Here is a 17,817-nt window from a genome sequence, read left to right on the forward strand (position 1 = left end):
TGGGCCCGGGGAGGCACCGCCGGGTCGGGAGCTGAAGGGAGAACGCCATTCCCGGAGGCAGCGTGGAAGCTAGGCAACAATTTGCTCTCCTGCAGGGGGAGACGCAAGGCCGAGGCCTCCCGAAGAAGTGCTGCCCTCATCGGGACGGCGCTGCTCGCTCGCCCTGTAGGGCCTCCTTGGGAAATCTGACCCGAGCCAAATTTATCCTGAGCAGCAGAAAACAGGGCAGGAGAAGACGGAGCCCAAGAAGAAGGAGAAAGTGAGAGAGGATCCTAAGCCCTGTAGGCCCTTGTGAGCAGCACAGACAGGGCCCAAGTGTGAGACATGGACCTTTGGGGAGGGGGCTGGGATGACCAAGGGTAGGCTTTCAGCTGGTGGAAAGGGGACCCGACCTCCACCACCAGCTAGCTGTGTGACCCTGGGCAAGTCACTGACCCTCTCTGGACCTTCACGGTCTCCACTGTAAAAAAGAAGGGCTGGCCTGCCCTCTCTAGCCCTGCAACACATGTAGGCCTCAGTGGGGAAACTGAGCCGCTGAGGAGGGAGGTAACAGGCCCCAGGTCACAGAGCTCCAAAGTGGCAGAGCCAGGATCCAAACTCGCGCCCCCTGGCTCCAGAGCCCAGGATCCTACCCAGCTGCGCCCTGGGCAGGATTATAAAGTGTGTGGCTTCTCCCAGGACCCTCGCCACAGTCTCTGCCCTCCTCCCCCTGTCAATGGGTTCATCCTGTTCACCTTGCCTGCACCCAGAGGTGTGTGGGTCAGGCCCTGACAGCAAACAGAGGCTTGAGAACTGGGCGATTCAAGGAGAGGCTCATAAAGATGCAGGCACCAGGGGTGACAGCCCCAAACGGGCCTTGACGGTGCTGTCCTGCTGGTGCCTCCCGCAGGCGCTTTGCAAAGGTCAGCCTCCCGGGCACCGGGTGAAGGAGCGGCTGAAAGACAAACCCCAAAGCCACCCAGCACGTCGGAGCAGCCCTGAAGCCCCACGAAGACGCCAAGTGTCTACTGTAATTCCACAGCCAGTACCACTGGGACCTGGAAGGGAGTCCAGAGAGTTCTAATGTGAAGTCTCTGGCCTCGAGAAAGCTATAATTGTGTCAGGGAGACACATGTGAAATACATGTGAAATAAGAGCAAACTAGAAGAAAAACAAATGGAAATTCGTTGGTAATATTAGCAAATATTTATGGCACTTTCCATTTTACAGAGTTACTTTACAAATATTATTTCATTTAACCCTTCTCAGAAGCCCTTGACATAAATAGTACCGTTGTCTTTTGTTTTGCAGATGAGGAAACCTGGGCTCGGGAGGGTTAAATAACTCACCCAGACATACCGGCTGGGAGGGCTGGGACTAGGGCTTGCATCCAGGTTGTTACTGAAAATTCTCACAGACCCCAGAGTTCTGGGGGGCTCAGAGAGGGGACTCGGGGGCAGCAGGTCCTGGAGGCTGCCCTACTGGAATGGGGGAAATGTGAACGGTTCAGGCGGGGGCAGCATCCACGCCCTCCAAAAGGCTCGCGGGCCGAGGGAAGGCAGCCATAGGTGACACCCGCCAGCGACACGGTCCTGCTCCAGCGAAATGTCATTTACAAAAGTAGCGGCCGTCTGGGTCTGGCCCGAGGGCCGCAGCTCCCCGACCCCTGGGATAGGTGAAGGGGAGATGGACGGGGCCTCGTAGCAAAGCCCAGAGGTTGGGATGAAGGTGGCCCTGAGGTGGGCAGCCCCACCTGGGCAGGAATTCTGCAGAAATCATGGGCACAGGGATGTGGGGGGATAGTGTGTGCATCAGCGAGGGCCGCCGTAACCCAGTACCACGGATCAGGCAGCGTGAACGCAGACATTCATTTTCTTACGGCTCTGGAGGCTGGAAGCCTGAGGTCGAGGTGTCGGCAGGGCTGGTTCCTTCTAAGGCCCTGAGGGGAGACGGCTCTGGGCCCCTGTCCTTGGCGTGTAGATGGCCTCTTCCCCACCCCCCGCCGGGTGTATCCCCATCTCCCCGCGCCGTGCATGCCTGTGTCCAGATTTCTTCTTCTGATAAGGGCACCAGTCATAAGGGATTAGGGCCCACCCTTGCGATGGCGTTTTAATTCAATCACCTCTTTCAAGACCCCCCAGCTCCAAACACAGCCACACTCTGGGGTTCCAGGGGTCAGGATTTCAACCTGTGAATTTCGAGGGGACACGTGGCCCTAACAGACAGGATGGAGCCCGATTACGGGGGTTTGGGATTCCAGGTTGGAGTCAGCGAGGCAGGAAATCAGGACTCCTCTTGCTTGACTCCTTTAACTATAACTTGGATTAGTACTTTTGGAAAAAGAATACTAATCAGACCACTTCTATGCAAAAAAAGATGATAAAACGAGTGTCTGGCCAAGTCAGTGGCAAAGTCAGTTCTCTAGCTCCATCTGTGAGCTCGTAGGAGGCTGGCGACTAGATCCTGCCGTCGGGCCCGCCCAGGATTGGCAGTTGGGCTGGCCCTGGAGAAATGCAAGTTCAGGTTGGCTGAGAAACGCCCTCAGTTCCTCCGGCCCCTGACACCCCCAGGAGGCCTGGCCCTGAGCCCCCAGGCGTCTTCCACCAAGAGCCGCCTGGAGGATTCCTCCACCCGATGGTGAAGCTCCCAGCTCAGTTCTGGGCACTGCTCTCAGCCAGTTCCAGGAGAGGCCGGCCGCTCCTGCTGCCCCAGCCCACGGACAAAGTCAGCCTGGCATGGTGACGGAAGGCTCCAGACTCGCAGGCCTGCCCACGTCTGCCCACATCCGCCCCTCGATCTCTCACCTGGAGCTTTGCCCTGAGGCCGTCCTGGCAGTCCCATTGCACAGAAGGGTCTGAGGCAGAGGGTAGGGCGGTAGCTGGTGTGACAGGGGGTCCCCAGGTGTAGTGAGTCAACCCGCAGGGAGCTCGCGAACCCCAGTGCTCCAGAGGACACCGGTCTCCACGACCACTTGGGTCCCGTGCACTCCCAGCATGGTTCATGTAGCTTCCAGTCTGAGACTATCCTGTGGTGGAAGTGCCTTATTACAACCAATCCCCCCAGGACCCACACAACTGCTGTCTAGTAGACCAGGGAAGTCATCAGTTCCTGGGAGATGAGAACCGTGCACCTCCCTCGAGATGCAGAAACGTGGTCCTTCTAAGCGCCGTTCAAGCAAGTTGCCCCCAAGAGTGGAAGTTTGGGGAGAGAATCCGTTCTTGGCAAGATGGAGTCTGTACAGCTCGCTGATGTTCCTAAAAATGTAATTATGTTTCCACCACCTGCAGTGGCAGCTGTTAATTACTCTTTCACGAAAATCTCATTTCCTTTCGGAATCTGCTCAGCAGAAGCCGAGGGACAGGACAGCCCAGAGACCCAACATTCAATCCACAATCCCTGGTAACGGTGAAGGTAGAAATTCAGGAAACTAGTCTCCCCTCAGCATCCTTCCTGAGTCCACTCAACAGCACATTTCGTTCCTCAGAGGCCGTTCTTTACGGGAAGGGTGCGCCCTGGCCCCTGGATTCTCTGCCGTCTTTCTGCCTCAGTTTCCAACCCACTGGTCACCTGAGTGGCCAGTGGGAGACTCAGGCTTGCTGCCTCCCCAAGAATAGGGCCCAGCATTAGCAATCCCAGCCTCGGCCGGCCTGGACTCTCAGTTTCCAAGATGAACCCAAGGCAATCTCTAGGGTAATAAGTCCCTAAACGAGTCGGCTGTGGCCTCTGTCTAGCCCCTTAGAAATAGAAACACAGACCATCTTCACCCCGTCAGGTGCTTGTGGGATAAACTATCACAAATCAATAGGAACTAATATGTGGATGTAAACTGTGATTTAAAGCAAGGAACCTTTAAATCCACACCTTGACCCCAAAGAGCAGCTCCCCAAAGACTCCTGCCCACCATCAAAGGCGTGATTGGAGGCTCTTCCGACCACGTTCCACACAGGCAGCTGCCACCTGTGCCCGCATGACTCACCAGGCCTGGTCAAGTTCAGTTATAGAGGGAAAGGCCGTGTTTTTATCAAGCTCTTTCTATTATTTTTAAAGTGATCACATAGCTATTTCTGAAGTCAAACAAGATGGGACAGTATCGATGCCAAAGCCAAAAGCTGGACGAGCTTCTGTGTAGCAGGTCAGTGACCCGGGCCCCCGCCGGCCAGGACTGTCCCCTGAGGCGTCTCTGTGGACAGACAGACTTGGAGGCTGGCAGCCCGTTACCCCTCCCACTGCCAAATTAAAGACCCCTCACGATGAGACGCTCACCTGAGTGACCCTTGTCATTCTAAACTGACGTGTATCTTTCTAGAAGGGAAATTTGCTGAGTCATCCATTTCAACTCTTTAACTCTCAGCCCTGTTTTCGTATAGGAATTTTGAGAAGTGAACAAAGAATGCTACTGGTTGTAAAGTTTCTGTTTATTCCAAGTTTTGTGTTGGTTGTTTTTGTTTTTTGGGTTTTTTTTTTTTTTGGTGTGCGAAGCATTGTTTTAAACTATTTTCTTTTTTTTATTAAAGTATAGTTGCTTTACAATATCATATTAGTTTCAGGTGTACAATATAGAGATTCAATATTTGTATAGACTATATTCCATTTAAAGTTATTATAAAGTACTGGCTGTATTCCCTGTGCTGTACAATATATCCTTGTAGCTTATTTATTTTATACATAGTAGTTTGTACCTGTTAGCCCCCTACCCCTATCTCCCCTCTGCCCTTCCCTCTCCCCCCTGGTAACCACTAGTTTGTTCTCTGTATCTATGAGTCTGCTGCCTTTTTGTCATACTCACTAGTTTGCTCTACTTTTTAGATTCCACATATAGGTGATGTCATATGGTATTTGTCTTTCTCTGACTTATTTCGCTGAGCATAATACCCTCCAGGTCCATCCATGTTGTTTCAAGCTTTGAATTATGAAGATAAGTGTGCTTCGGAGACGGCTGTTTACATGGGGTAAAAATAAGCCTGACCCTTTCCTCTCATGACCAAATCTTCGGGATTCCCACTAATAAGTAGGGATGAGTTGGGGCCCTCCTGGGTGTCCGTCTCCTCAAAATCAGTACCCACCTGCCAATGTAGACGCTTCTGCGGGAGTGACCCCTTCTCCCCAGGATCCATTGTTTATTTTGTGTTGTTAATTCATGTGATATGGGGTTTGGGTCCTGTTTTGTTCTGTGCTCTTACCTGTTTTGATTTATCAATTTTTACTATCTTAGTTTGTTTTTGGGGGTTAGCAGGACATCCTCTGTGTGGTCGCCAAGTCCCCTGTTTCTTTCTTTGCCTGAGGCTGACCCTGAGCTCTGTCTGCGTCTTACTCCTGGTTTTCGACTCTGATATCTTGTCTGTGAAAGGAAGCGCCCGGCGGGCTTGCTTCATCAGAAGGAAAGGGAGTTTGCTTGGTCTAATCGCCCCCCAGAAGCCCATTGTGATGTACCCCATGCCCCCGTGCGTGTAAATTATGTGCTGGTGCCCACGGGGCAGGGTGGGAGCGCGCTTCTCCTGGTGTGCGTGCGCGTGCGTACGTGTGCATGTGTGCGAGGGGAGGATAGCCTGTCCCACCCAAAGCCACCACCTCGTTGTCCCTTCAAATGTATAAAGTCAGCAGACATGACAGCCAGCAGCGGCTGAGCCCTGCTGGGGCCTTTCCTTTGAAGAGCGCCGGCCGAGGTTGAGGTCACTGAAGGTGCCAGCTGTAAATGCTGTGAAATCCAGCACCACTGTCTCGCTGCTCCCCATGCACCTGTGATGCCCCCAGAGCCTGCTCGGCTGTAGGAATCCCATCTCGTCTGGGTGTAACCCCAGGGACCATCGAGGTGAGCACGGGGTGGGGGCCCAAGACACCTGTGATCCAGTCCGAGCCCCCAACCACTGTGTGACCCGGGCACCTGGCCCTTCCCTGGACCTCACCTCCCTGTCCTGTGACAAGAAAGCTGGGCAATGTCCAAAGTCCATCCAGCACCAAGCTTCCTTGAAATGATGTCTGGATTTGTTTTCACCCAAGTTTATGGAAAAGGAGTCGAGGGTGGACACAGGACAGTCAAGCGTGTGGGAAGTCGTGGGCTTCCCGGCTGTGTCTCCCACAGTCTCAGAATGAGTCTCTCACACCTGCCCGACTTGACTTCATCCAAAAGGAAAGAAACCAGGGACGTCCCACATCCAGCAGCATCCGTACAACCCGTCGAATTATCCGTACAGCGTGATCAGTTCTTGGGCTGTGGCAGCCCCGGGGGCACTTGTCACTGGTCCCACGTCACCGGATGCCACACCCTCACTCATGCAGGTTCTGTGGCCACTGAGGGCTCCTGACCTGCCCGACAGATGAGGGCTGCTGACCTGCAAGCAGGGCTGAGCCATGACTGAGGAAGTGACGGCCATTCTAAAGGACAAGGGCGGGAAAAATAAGGAACTCCCTGTGTGTCGTGTTAAAAGGGCCATAGAAGATGAAAAAGGAGGAGAAGAATTCTTTTGAGATAAACTTTTATTTGGAATAAAAGATAATAATAAAAGAAATGGCTTCTTCTAAGCCAAACTGGGCTCCAAGCTAGAAAGCTCTGGCTGCCCTAGAAATCCAGGAAGAGCCTGGGGATGGGCTGGGCAGGTCGGCCATAGTGGACTTGGACGGTTTGTGTCCCAGCTTGGCCTGTTGACATGGGAACATCAGGATGCCGTGGGGAGGTGGTTTTCTTGCCGTCTGTCTTCAGACCACATCTCATCTCAGTAGTTTGGTGGGTCCCACACGGAGGCTTCTCATTCCTGTGTCTTCAGTGCTGACCTGAATCCTGCATGCGATGCTGGAAATGGCTGTCCCCTTTGAGCTCTATTTCAGGCTCTGTCCTAGACGGAATCGCCTCAGGACCCAGCATGCAGGACTCAGGACAAGGGACAGACCCTCCTCCAAATCCATCAAGTGGCTCACCCCCTAGAGAAGCCCTTTCCACAGACAGGCTGGGCCCTAAGTGTGGGGATAAAACCCCTTAGAATGGGGAGGGGGTTGGAAAGAAATAAGAAAAATAAAATACCGTCATGAAAGCTCTTTTTACTCCGAGGAGCAGACGCAAAGGGGAAAAGCACGCGCGGCTTGGCCGAGGGCAGGGGGTCGAGGGTAGAGGAGGGACTCGGGTCAGTGTTCCCAGGCGTCTCCTCCCACTGTCCCACTTAGAGTGTCCTGGGTGGCAAGGGTCACCCTAGATGAGCAGCGGGCATGTCAGTCGAGGATGTGGGACCCGGCCGGGCGCTGCCAGGGCCTCCCCTCCCGGCTGGGGGGCTGCAGACTAACCCTTCTCTCCCCTCTTCCCTCCACGCCTCGCTCTGCATCCCTTCGACCCGACCCTGCAGTGAGCATGCCCACCAGTGAGACCGAGTCTGTCAACACGGAAAACGTGGCTGGAGGCGACATCGAGGGAGAGAGCTGCGGGGCCAGGCTGGCGTGAGTAGGCGCGGGGGGCGGGAGCGGGCGGGGAACCCGAGTCCTGGGTGGAGAGGGGAGCCCTGGGGGCAGTGTGGCCCTGGCTGGGAGCTGCTCTGCAATCCTGCGCTTCCCGGGCAGGGGTCTGACTTTTGGATTTTGAGCCCCTTTCCATCCCATCAGAGAAGTGTGTGTGTGTGTGTGTGTGTGTGTGTGTGTGTGTGTGTGTGTGTGTCTGTGTGTGTGGTGTTGGGGGGCTTTGAAGTCTGTTTCTTCCCAGCCCCTCACCCCCTTTCATCAGAGCAGCTTTGTTAGGTTCTCTGGGTCCTGATAAATGTGAGCTGGAAGAAAAGCAGACAGGCAAGAAAATACACTGGGAGACGTGGGTCTTACCTGCAGCTCAGTTGTCCACGCAGTGAAGGGAACACAGGTGTCTGAAGCGCAGACTCAGCTAATCAAGGTGCACCTGTGCCGGCCCAGCGACCCTCCCCAGCACAAGCCCCAGCCCCCGGCTTCCTGAGCTGACTGGGGCCCAGGACTGGGCCAGGTGTGCGGAGGGACAGCCCACGTGGGTTATCACCAGCATCCATCCGTCTTAGCTCCATCTTAAAAACGGACAACAGCGGTCCCTGGGAGATGTTCCCCGACCAAGAAATGAAGGGAAAATGGTTTAACTGCTAAAAATGAGCAAACTGCTGGTTTCATTCCCAGTGTGTCAAAAAGCAGAGTCCACAGACTGAAGCCATGTTCCTTTAGGGGTCAGGCTGACCTTGAGTGTGAGGCCTCCTGCAGCTTCCAGACTCCACGGCAGGAAGTGGGAGCTGCTTGTCCTGGCGCCTGGGAGATGTAAGACTCACCCCAGAAACCCAAAGGGATGGCGGACAGAGGGCTTGGAGGAGGACCAGCCCCGAGGTGGCTGGGCGTCTGAGTCGCTCCGTCGGTGGAATGGCTCCTAGCTCACCTCTCCCCGCCGAAATGCCTCCGTATCTGGGCCTTTTGAGAAGGTTTGGGTACATCTAACCTGAGCCGGGCCAGCCTCCGAGCGGGAGGGGGGTGGGCGGGAGCAGGCTGCTTCCAGGGCATGTGGGCCTCACTATCCCTCACCCTGACGGTGGCACCGGGGAGTCTGCACTGCTGATTCCCAGCATTGTTGGGAAGCAATTATTGTCAAAATGTTGCTGAAATACAGGCTAGTTACGTCCTGAAGCAGCGGGCTGAGCCCTTCCCTCTTCCCTCCTATTGGAACCATACACACAAACGCTCGGGATCCTGGACGTTGGCCCCGGGCGGCCACGCTAGCGAAGGTGGATGGCAGGTCCCCAAAGGGTCGCAGGGACGGTGACGAGGACCCCGCCCTCTGGCTCTGGGCCCACGTGACAGACCCGGAGAGGCCGCGGCGCTGGCGCTCCGTCACTGGAGAGTGTGTCTTCGGAGCTCGAGGCCCTGTTGGAAGGACGAGCCTGTTCCCACAGAGGGAGGGGGCATCTGGTGGACGTGCTCTGCAGGCGTCCAGGGCTCGGTGGAAATGGGCCGCACTCCACGAATATCCGAATTTATGCACCTACTCTGTGCGGACAAAGTGCTTGTCGCAGTGCCGGGATGGCAGTATGTCCTTAACAAGCTACCATCTTTCCCGGCCCCGCCCCGGACAACGATGGGAGAAGACCGCCAGCGTTCCTGGTGGGGAAGCAGCGTGAACGGGCGGGGGCTGAGGCTCAGGCTGTGACAACCAGGGAGAGGCTAGCGTTTCTGAAGCGGAGAGCGAACGGCCCATGCAGCGGGATGAGGCCTGGCTGAAGATGGTTCCGAGAGGGGAGGGCAGACAGACAGGACCCGCAAAGCGATGTTTTGCTGGGGAGGGGGCAGCCGGGCAGGGGAGGTGGTGAGGAGGAGGAACTGTCCTTCAAGTCTGAAGACAGAAGCGATGCAGGCTGAAGTCACCAGCGGGGCTGCAGGGTGTGGAGGCCGGGGCTCCGCTCTGGACCACGTGCTGGACACACCAGCGTAGAAGCGATGGGTGCGGTCACGTGACGCCGGGGTCGTCCACGGGCGCAGAAGGCCAGGGCTGAAGGCTGGGAAACCGACACGCAGAAGGAAGAGAAGGAGGCACAGATGAAAAGGTGCCAGGAGAACAGACAAGCACAAGCCCGGAGGCCACCGGGACAGGAACGTCAAGCCCGTCACACCCTCATCAGGCAGCAGGCCTGCTCGGTGCTGGACCAGGGTGACACAGAGCCCGAGAGCAAGGTGACACCATCTCCCTGGAGCTCACAATCTGGTGTGAAAGTGACACTGAGCCATCCCTGTACGTGGGGAAAAGCGTTCAGAAGGCGGAGGGACTGTAATGCAGGGTCAGTGACGCAGAGACGCGTTAGACTGGCAGGTTAGGGAAGGCTTCTTTGGAGAAGGATAGTTTGAGCTGAGAACTGGAGGGGGCGGAAGAAGGAGGGATCTTCCCATCAGAGGCAACAGTGGGTTCCGAGGCCGCTGGGGGGGTGAGGGAGAGAAGGCAGCCGCGTCCAGGGCAGGCCTGAGTGGGAAGGGGCGGGGCTGGAGCCGGAGCAGGGCCGGGTAGACCCTTGATGGCCTTGGGCTTTGTCACAAGACCAGGAGAAATCACGGAACGTAGCTGGTTGGTTTGGTGAGCTTTCCATCCTTGAGGATCCTCGGACATCAGGAAGAGTCTGTGCAGGAGCGAGAGGCTCTGAGCGGCGGGCACTCGAGCGAAGCGGCTGCCGTAGCAGCTCCGGGGGTGATGCTGATGCGGCTCAGGCCAGGGTCACGTGCGGAGATGGAAAAGGGATGCATTCTCTGTGTGTCCTAATTGCAGGAGCTGGAGGCTCGGGGCAGGCGGGGCGGGAGCGGGCCGCAGGGGACCCTCCCTCCAGACGTGAGGCCGTGGACGGGGAAATGGCAGTGGCCCCGGAGCTGCTGGGCCTTGCCTTTCCTCAGAGCGGAGGCAGGACCGTCTTCAAAACGAGAAGCCCATGAAGGAGACCAGCACTTACGGGACAGCGTTGCCTGAGACTAGGGCACAGCTGGCGTCAGAGAGGGAGACACGGGCTTCCACAGAAAGAAGTGCCCGGTACTCTGGGACGGACCGTGGAGGGAAGAGAGCCGTGGACCAGGAGTCCCAGATCTGGGCCCGGGCGGCAACCTCAGGCTTGCCCCCTGGGACGTGCAGGGTGGCTGCCCGTTGGCTCCTGTGTTCTTGGCTCCTAGAGGGGCCTGGGAACCGCCTGCGGGGACCCCCTGCACCTCTTCTGTGCCTGTCGCTTCTGCAGAAGAGGCCCCGTGAGTGAGGCAGCCTGCACCTTGTAAAATGGCAGACCCCAATCCAGCTGGTGTGTGCGAGGTCCCTTTAGTCTCAAAGCGCACAGTTCTATAAAGAAGGTAGAGTCAGAAACAGGATCCGACACAGAGGGTCGATGATACCAATGGACGTGCATCTCGTCACAGAAGTGAGCTAGGGGTCCCCGGATAGCACAGGAGATTCAAGCTAGTGGGTCCCCAAGAGGTGGACTGTGACGGGGGTCCAGGGTCCGGCTCCTCTGGCCGCACCAGCCGTGCGTGGAGTCGAGGACATCGCCTCAGACGTGCGTCAGCCTAGATGGTGCTGCAGCGCCATCTGACCTACGTTAGGGCGAATCGGGAGGATTCGGGGAATCGCTGCATCACACAGCAGGGAGCAAACATGTGGGTTAAGACGCAGAAAGGCTAAACATACAAGTAGCTCCCAAGAAGTTCAAATATTTGTCCAATAATGACAAATGCAAACTGAGTAACTGAGTGAAGCAGAGGGAGTTCCAGGCGTGTCTCCCGTGTTAAACCTTCACATCAGCAAAGACAACCACGGTTTCCCGGGAGGTTGGTTGTGGAGGCCTGAGGGAAAGAGGCAGCTGGGCTGGACAAGCGTCAGGTCCACCCAGCAGGGCTGCGCTCGTGGCCTTACCTGCGAGTTACCCACCTTCTGCACCTGCTGCTCTTCAAGAATCCACGGAAAACACGGGGAGGAAATCCTACCTTGTAGAGCAGTAACTGAGGGCAGCCTGCACGCCTCCTGAGCAGGCTGGTCCCCAGCGGGGTCTGGAGCAGCCGGGCCCCCCGGTGTGTGTGGACTCGCTGGGGTCCAGGGGGCAGCACCGGGCACCCGGCCGGAACGCAGGGCTGGGGCGGCAGACACGGCACCCGCAGGCTCCCGGCTCCCCTGCCCACCGGCGGCGTGACCAGCTCTCCAAACCCCGAGCTGGTGGTCACCTCCCAGGACACGAAGGCTGCGGAGACCGGGTGCCTCTGGTCCCACGAAGTGCACTGACCCCTCCTACATGGGGAGTGTGAGGCCCTCCGCTCTCCCATACCTGGGCTTTCCTTTGTCTCCAGACACGTGCCCCCCGAGGACCTCCCTTCTTACCTGGGGTGCTCCAGTAATACAGAGCTTGGCAGGGGTGAGTGCTTTGGACCCGGCGAGCCTGGAATGATGCTCACAACCTGAGAGCAGCAACAGCAATCAGGCTTCAGTGCGGCGTCCAGGCTCGCACATCAGGACACGTAACCACGGGGGAGAGAAAGTCCCACTCCATTTCCTCCGCCTCAGAACGTTCCAGAACACCCAGGAAGGAGCCACAGCCAGTGACCACACTTACCCAGGACGTCATCCCCAACAGGAGCCCTGGTCCTCCTGCGCCGCATCCCAGAGTCGCTGTCTGGGAGACGTGGACACTCAGAGCTCAGTGCCCCACACGGGACTTCTTAAGAAACCACTTTTACTGACGACCCACCGGACTGAGAGGGAGACTTACAGGGAGGGCGTGTGGTCTGCGCTGAAGGGCCCCCGAGAGGCCTCTGGAAATCTCCGAGAGAAGGCGGGGCCAGGCCAGGCCCTGTGGCAGAGCTGCCAGGCTGATGACCGCCCATGCTAGCTCATGTCCCTCAGCGAGGGGTCAGCTGTCCAGCAAGCCTGGCTGGGCTAGAGGAGGGAGCCCCCAGATCCCCACCATCCAAGCGCAGCTGGAAGACATTCGTTTTTCCATTAAACTGTGGCCCTGAGTAAGATGACACCCGTGGCCCCGGCCTCCGCCCACGTGCCGTGTAACGTGATCAAATCCCTGCAGCCCTCGCCAGCGTCTTTGGGTGGGAAAGGTTATCAGCTGGCGGTTCGGAGCAGTAAAGGCTCTTGGCTCTGGTTCTCAGTGCCCCAGAGACATAATTATCTCACGCACGATGGCTCTGCCACCTGTCACATCTTCTGGTTTATTTCTTTTTAATAATAAATAGCAAGAGGGGCTGTCTTCTTGCTTCGCAGCAGAGCTCACTCTGTGCTGAGCTGGGACAGGCAGATTTTGTCCCCTCTTCATCTCTGACCGGCGCTCCGCACCTGGCTGCCCATCCGAGCACGGTCTCCCACCCGCGGCCCTGCCAGCGCTCACTCCCCAGACACCAGGGCCCTCCCGACACGTGGCCTTCCGCAGGGCCATCTCAAGTGCCTGCATGATCTCTGCCCCGAGCCCGGCTCCATCCAGCCTCCCACGGGCCGCAGGGCCTCCTGGAAGTTTCCACCTTTCAGTACCCCCCCTTCCCCCGAGATGCCCCTCGAATCAGCCACCAGCTCACCCACCGGAGCTTCTGTCCACAAGTCCCCAGGTCTTTAGGGCTGCACACCACTGCCAGCATCCGGGGTTTGTGCTCAGCCCTGGGCTGTTTCCTTGGGCCCAGGCTCCACACTCAGGCCAGGTGGTGATGGGGCCGGGCTCCTGTTCAGGCAGTGCTGGGCCTCTGCCAGCCTGTTCCCGCCTGCAGTGTCCGAGGGCCGCATCTGCAGGAGGGGCTCCTGTCCTCCACGACTGTTCTCAGGGCATGGCCCCAACCCGCTGCCTGACCCCAGCTGACGGTCTGAGAACACAGCACCCTCTCCGGGGGCCACGTCTCCACTTAGAAGATGCTAGATTCGTAGGTTTGTGGGCTGGGCCAGCCCTCGGTCTCCCCTTCAAACACACAGACGCCAGGACGTGCTGACCTCAGGGCCGTCTCTCCGAAGCTGCTCTGTCCAGGGCCTGTATGGTCACCCGGGGACGTCTGAGAAAAGAGGGAAACGTGTGTGTCGTTTGGTAATGTCTCCTCTTTCCCTTTCAGCCACAGGATCTCCAAGTCGAAGTTCAGGTGAGTGAGATGCTCCTTTCCTGCTGGGCTGGGGACACCCCCGGCGGGGGGCTGAGGGAGGATCTGCGGAGGGTCTGCTTTCCTTCTGCATGACTCTCAGGAAGAGGCTCGTGGATCCGATCAGGCGAGTGGCTCCGGGCTCGGGGTTTGGCGAGTTAGTGATTTTGGTGGCACTGGCCCTAGGAGGTTGTGAGATGCTGTGTCCCCCTCCCTTATAAGATGAAGTCCGGTTGAAATAAGTGCCACGTGGCCACTTGCTGCTGTTCTCGGCCATGTTTATGGAAGGTGCAGGCACGCGGGTTCCGACGGTGCTGCTGCAGGACCTTCCTCGGTGCCCCGCCCTCGCCCTGTCTGCCCCTCCAGCCTCGCCGCCTGCACATCCCGCGGTTCCTGAGCGTCCCCCGTCCTCTCGCACGTCCAGGCTTTTGCGTGGAGCCCTCCTTCCACCCGAATCGCCGTCTCCCCGAGCCTCCCCCGTAGAGCTCGGGCTCCTGTTCAGAACCTCGCTGGTACCGCATCTCCACACCTTCTGCAGACTCTCCCCCCTCCCCCCAGCGCTTTGCTCAGACCTCTGTCACCGCCCTCCCCACGCGGGCTCCCGTGTCTGCGATAGGCTCCGCAAGCCTCCGGGGCGCTATTTGCGGGCCGTGGGTAGCAGGCTGTCCACCGTGTGCACTGGATGGACGGATATGTGAGTAGGGATGGGAATTCACTCCCACAAAGCCTGTACGAGCCAAAAACTATTGTGTTTAAGTTTCATTATTGATCTAATGCTGCTTCCCCAGCCTCACCTGTGTAGCAGGAGCTACATTAAGTTTTAGTCCAGCCGAACAATGTAGCCCAAGACTGCATTTTAAACTGTCCCTTAAGCTAAATGTTCAGTTCTCTTCTGTCCTCTGCCCAGCTCCTCTCCAGGTTGGAGAAGCAGGGCCGGGACTTCAAGACCCCACACGTACCCAGGCCTCAGTGAGGACCGGTCCTGGTGTCCCCACCCCGAGACCCCTGCTTGTTCCTCTAGAACCGGGCCTGCCGAGGGGCCACGAGTCCGTCTGGTTGGGCCTCCACCCACGGCGTCCGTGGGCCCCATGTTTGCCTCTGGTCTTGAAATCGTTGCCTCTGGTCTCTGGTCCCCAGGCTCTGTGAGCCCATGGACACCTCCAGGCCGTCCGTGGACAGGCTGCGGGAACTGGATGCTCACCTACGCGCCGGCTGCCTGTCCCGCTCTGTGCCTGCCTGGGTAGAGCTCTAGGCCGAAGGCTGGCGTCCCCCAGGGCCCCGCAGACCCTGTGCGACACCCAGGAGAGGCACCTTCAGCCCTGATGTCCTGGCCTCCCCGTGACTATCTGGCTGTTTCTAGAGCTTGGCGCTCGGCCAGAGAATCAAATGAGGATGCTGGTGTGGGACCCGCTCCTCTCCTGCTGTCACCTTCTGCTCCCGTGTTCCACTGGGGCTGGAAAATGCAGGCTTTCTCCCCTTCCACTTCCTCTGAAGCCAAGACCTCCTTCACATCAAAAACCTAGGGTCAAGTCTCCCAGGTCCAGCTCTTGTTACAGGAGAGAGAGCTCAAGAAATGTAGAAAATCCTTTGTCTCCATAACGCTCGGACCTTACTGCTTTCTCTCCAGCATCTGGAGAAGCGGCTGGCCCTTAGTGGGGACTTAATAAATACTAAGTGAAGGGACGAATGGATTGTCCTGCCCCCAAATGACATTAGGCTTGCCGCAGACTGAAATGAAAGTTCTGTTTTACAGCCAAAGCTGAGAAAGCACTTTGTGCTTCTGGCAGTTCCAAAGCCCCCATGCAGGGAGAGAGTAAAGGGGTATAAAAATACATTTGAAAGTATTTCCGAAACATCATTCTCATTACATGAAAATGGGTGACTCGTAAATGAACAAATGAATGCGTGAGTGAATGAATGAACAAACGTGCCCTGGGGGGTGGAAGAGAAATCACAGACTTGCCTGGACTCGCTCCAGCATGAGATGACCCAGGAGACAGGGGGCGTTCTGTATCCAGTGCTCTAGGGTGTAAGCTGTGCTCTCGAAAAAGAGGGGGCACAGGGGTCTACCTGGACCCCTGGACTCTGCTCGGTTTTGAGACGTGGCTCAACCTGCGGGTATCAGATCCCCCTCTGGGAAGGGCTCCTCCCCCTGCAGCTACTACTCAAGATACAACAGAAATACACAGAGAAGATTCTATATTCATTCCCAAAAGGCTTATTACTAGTCAGTTGGCCCCATCAGTAAACCCATTTTCAGAGGAGGATACTGAAGCTGAAAGAGGCCCGGGGCCACGTGGCTCACGCTTGGCCACATCAGGACCCACGCCCAGGACCCGGGCTCTGCACCATGTGATGAAGTCCTGCCCAGGGATCCGAAGCTATTTCTGCCCAGCTGTGTGTCTAGGGGCTGCAGCGAGGGGTCGGGGATGCTCCAGGGCACAGCTGTTGACTTAGAAACACAATGCCAGACACTTACACCCTTTGTAAAACTTTCTAGTAGCCATGTTAAAAAAGTGGAAAGGGGCTTCCCTGGTGGCGCAGTGGTTGAGAGTCCGCCTGCCGATGCAGGGGACACGGGTTCGTGCCCCGGTCCGGGAAGATCCCACATGCTGCGCAGTGGCTGGGCCCATGAGCCACGGCCTCTGGGCCTGCGTGTCCGGAGCCTGTGCTCCGCAACAGGAGAGGCCGCAACAGTGAGAGGCCTGCGTCCCGCAAAAAAAAAAAAAAAAAAAAGTGAAAAGGAACAGGTGAAATTCATCTTAATATATTTAAGCCAATGCATCAAAAACATTTCAATATGTAATTAATACAAAAATGAATGACATATTTTATATTAATTTTTCTTTGAAATCCAGTGTGTCATTTACACTCACTGCATGCCCAGTTTGGACTGGCCATGTTTCATGTGTGCAGTAGCCACAGGTGGCCAATGGCTACCACACTGGACAGTGTGACCCCACAGGTCAGATGGCAGCTGCCTCATCTACACCCTGCAGTCCAGTGGTGGTGTCTGTTTAGGGAATATCAAAGGCTGGCAGTGGATTGAAAACACCATCGAAATCACCAAGGTCGACCTTGAGAAACCTCTGTCTGCTGCAGACGCAGGAACAGCGTTCTCACCCCTTCTGTCTGTCTGATTGTGGCAGCTGACACGGGTATAGGAGGCGCAGGAGAAAAACGCAGTAACACGGGGGAAACGGAAAGAGAATTTCTGCAACTCAGAAGTAACCTCGTAAACAGTGAAGAGCCTGTTTTACCCCAGAAAAGAATCTAAAATTTGAGTTAAACACACGCACACACAGTATTCTCGATCATTTTCTCAGCTTAACAATGACAAATAATAGAATTTGAGCCTCAAACTGGCCCATTCCATTTGCAAGACAGTGATACAAAGTCACAGTGTCTTTAAAGGAAATATTAGAGCAGAGGTTTTAGGGAAATTTTGGCAAATTAATGGACTTATAATATTAGGACAATATTAGGGAATTCCCTTGGTAAGCCAAGTCTCTACTTTGAGGAATAAGGAACTTTGCAACATTTGGGGCTCAGAATAGGACTTAAACAGTTACGGAACAAACGATTCTGAACGCCTTCTGCAGCTTGAAGGGATTAGTCAGCTAACATGTTGGGGCTTGGATTTGGACGTCACAACGGTCTGAAGTGAACCCCTCGGGGGTCTGAGGTTGGGAGCCCTGTCTTGCCCGTCTTCAGAGAAATGTGCCTCCGAGGTCCCTTTACCTCTGCCATCCCATAAGCAATAAGGCACATGCCCAAATTTGCCCCAGTCACTAATTACCCATTTTTTGGTTACTTTTGTGTAAAATAGTTAAATGTTAAGGATTTTCTAGGTTGCTTGTTCTCAGCTCTGGCCACTGGAAAGAGCCCCAAGTGTCCACCATTTGGGTGCTGTCTCCTGTTATAGATGCTTGTCCAAAGTTCTGTGCCAAGCAAACTCCTTCAGGAGCACGGCCTCCTCCTCACCCCAACCCCATCCGCGGGGTCCTAAGCCTCGTCCACAATGCAGAGTGAGTCAGTGTGTGTAAAGTTTGTCTCTGCTGCCCTACCTGCCTGCCGGCCCAGTGGTCCTACTGTGTAAGACCACAGTGGTGGGCTGTGTGAGCCCATCACAAAGGACAGGATGCAGCCCCTTCCCCTCAGGACCCTGCGATCTCAGTGGAGAAGCTGGAGTCACACAGTAAAGATACTGACCTACAGGAAACGGAGCATCGCGTCCTCTGGGGAGGCTGGCTGGCACCCCACAGTGGGCTGGGATGCCCTTCT

General features: G+C 56.4%; 1 protein-coding gene across 1 annotated transcript in view; it reads left to right on the plus strand.

Annotated features, from left to right (window-relative positions):
• The window catches only part of CACNA1C (calcium voltage-gated channel subunit alpha1 C), a gene marked incomplete at its 3' end in the record, with an annotated part of 148,632 nt that overhangs the window by 36,244 nt on the left and 94,571 nt on the right, over positions 1–17,817 (plus strand). Inside the window, exons 5-6 of the mRNA XM_079714279.1 lie at positions 7,311–7,401; positions 13,510–13,536. Of these exons, the coding sequence (XP_079570405.1) occupies positions 7,311–7,401; positions 13,510–13,536 (118 nt within the window). The remainder of the gene's footprint in view (positions 1–7,310; positions 7,402–13,509; positions 13,537–17,817) is intronic.

The sequence above is a fragment of the Hyperoodon ampullatus genome (assembly GCF_949752795.1).
Source record: "Hyperoodon ampullatus genome assembly, chromosome: 11".
In the NCBI taxonomy this organism is placed as follows: Eukaryota; Metazoa; Chordata; class Mammalia; order Artiodactyla; family Ziphiidae; genus Hyperoodon; species Hyperoodon ampullatus.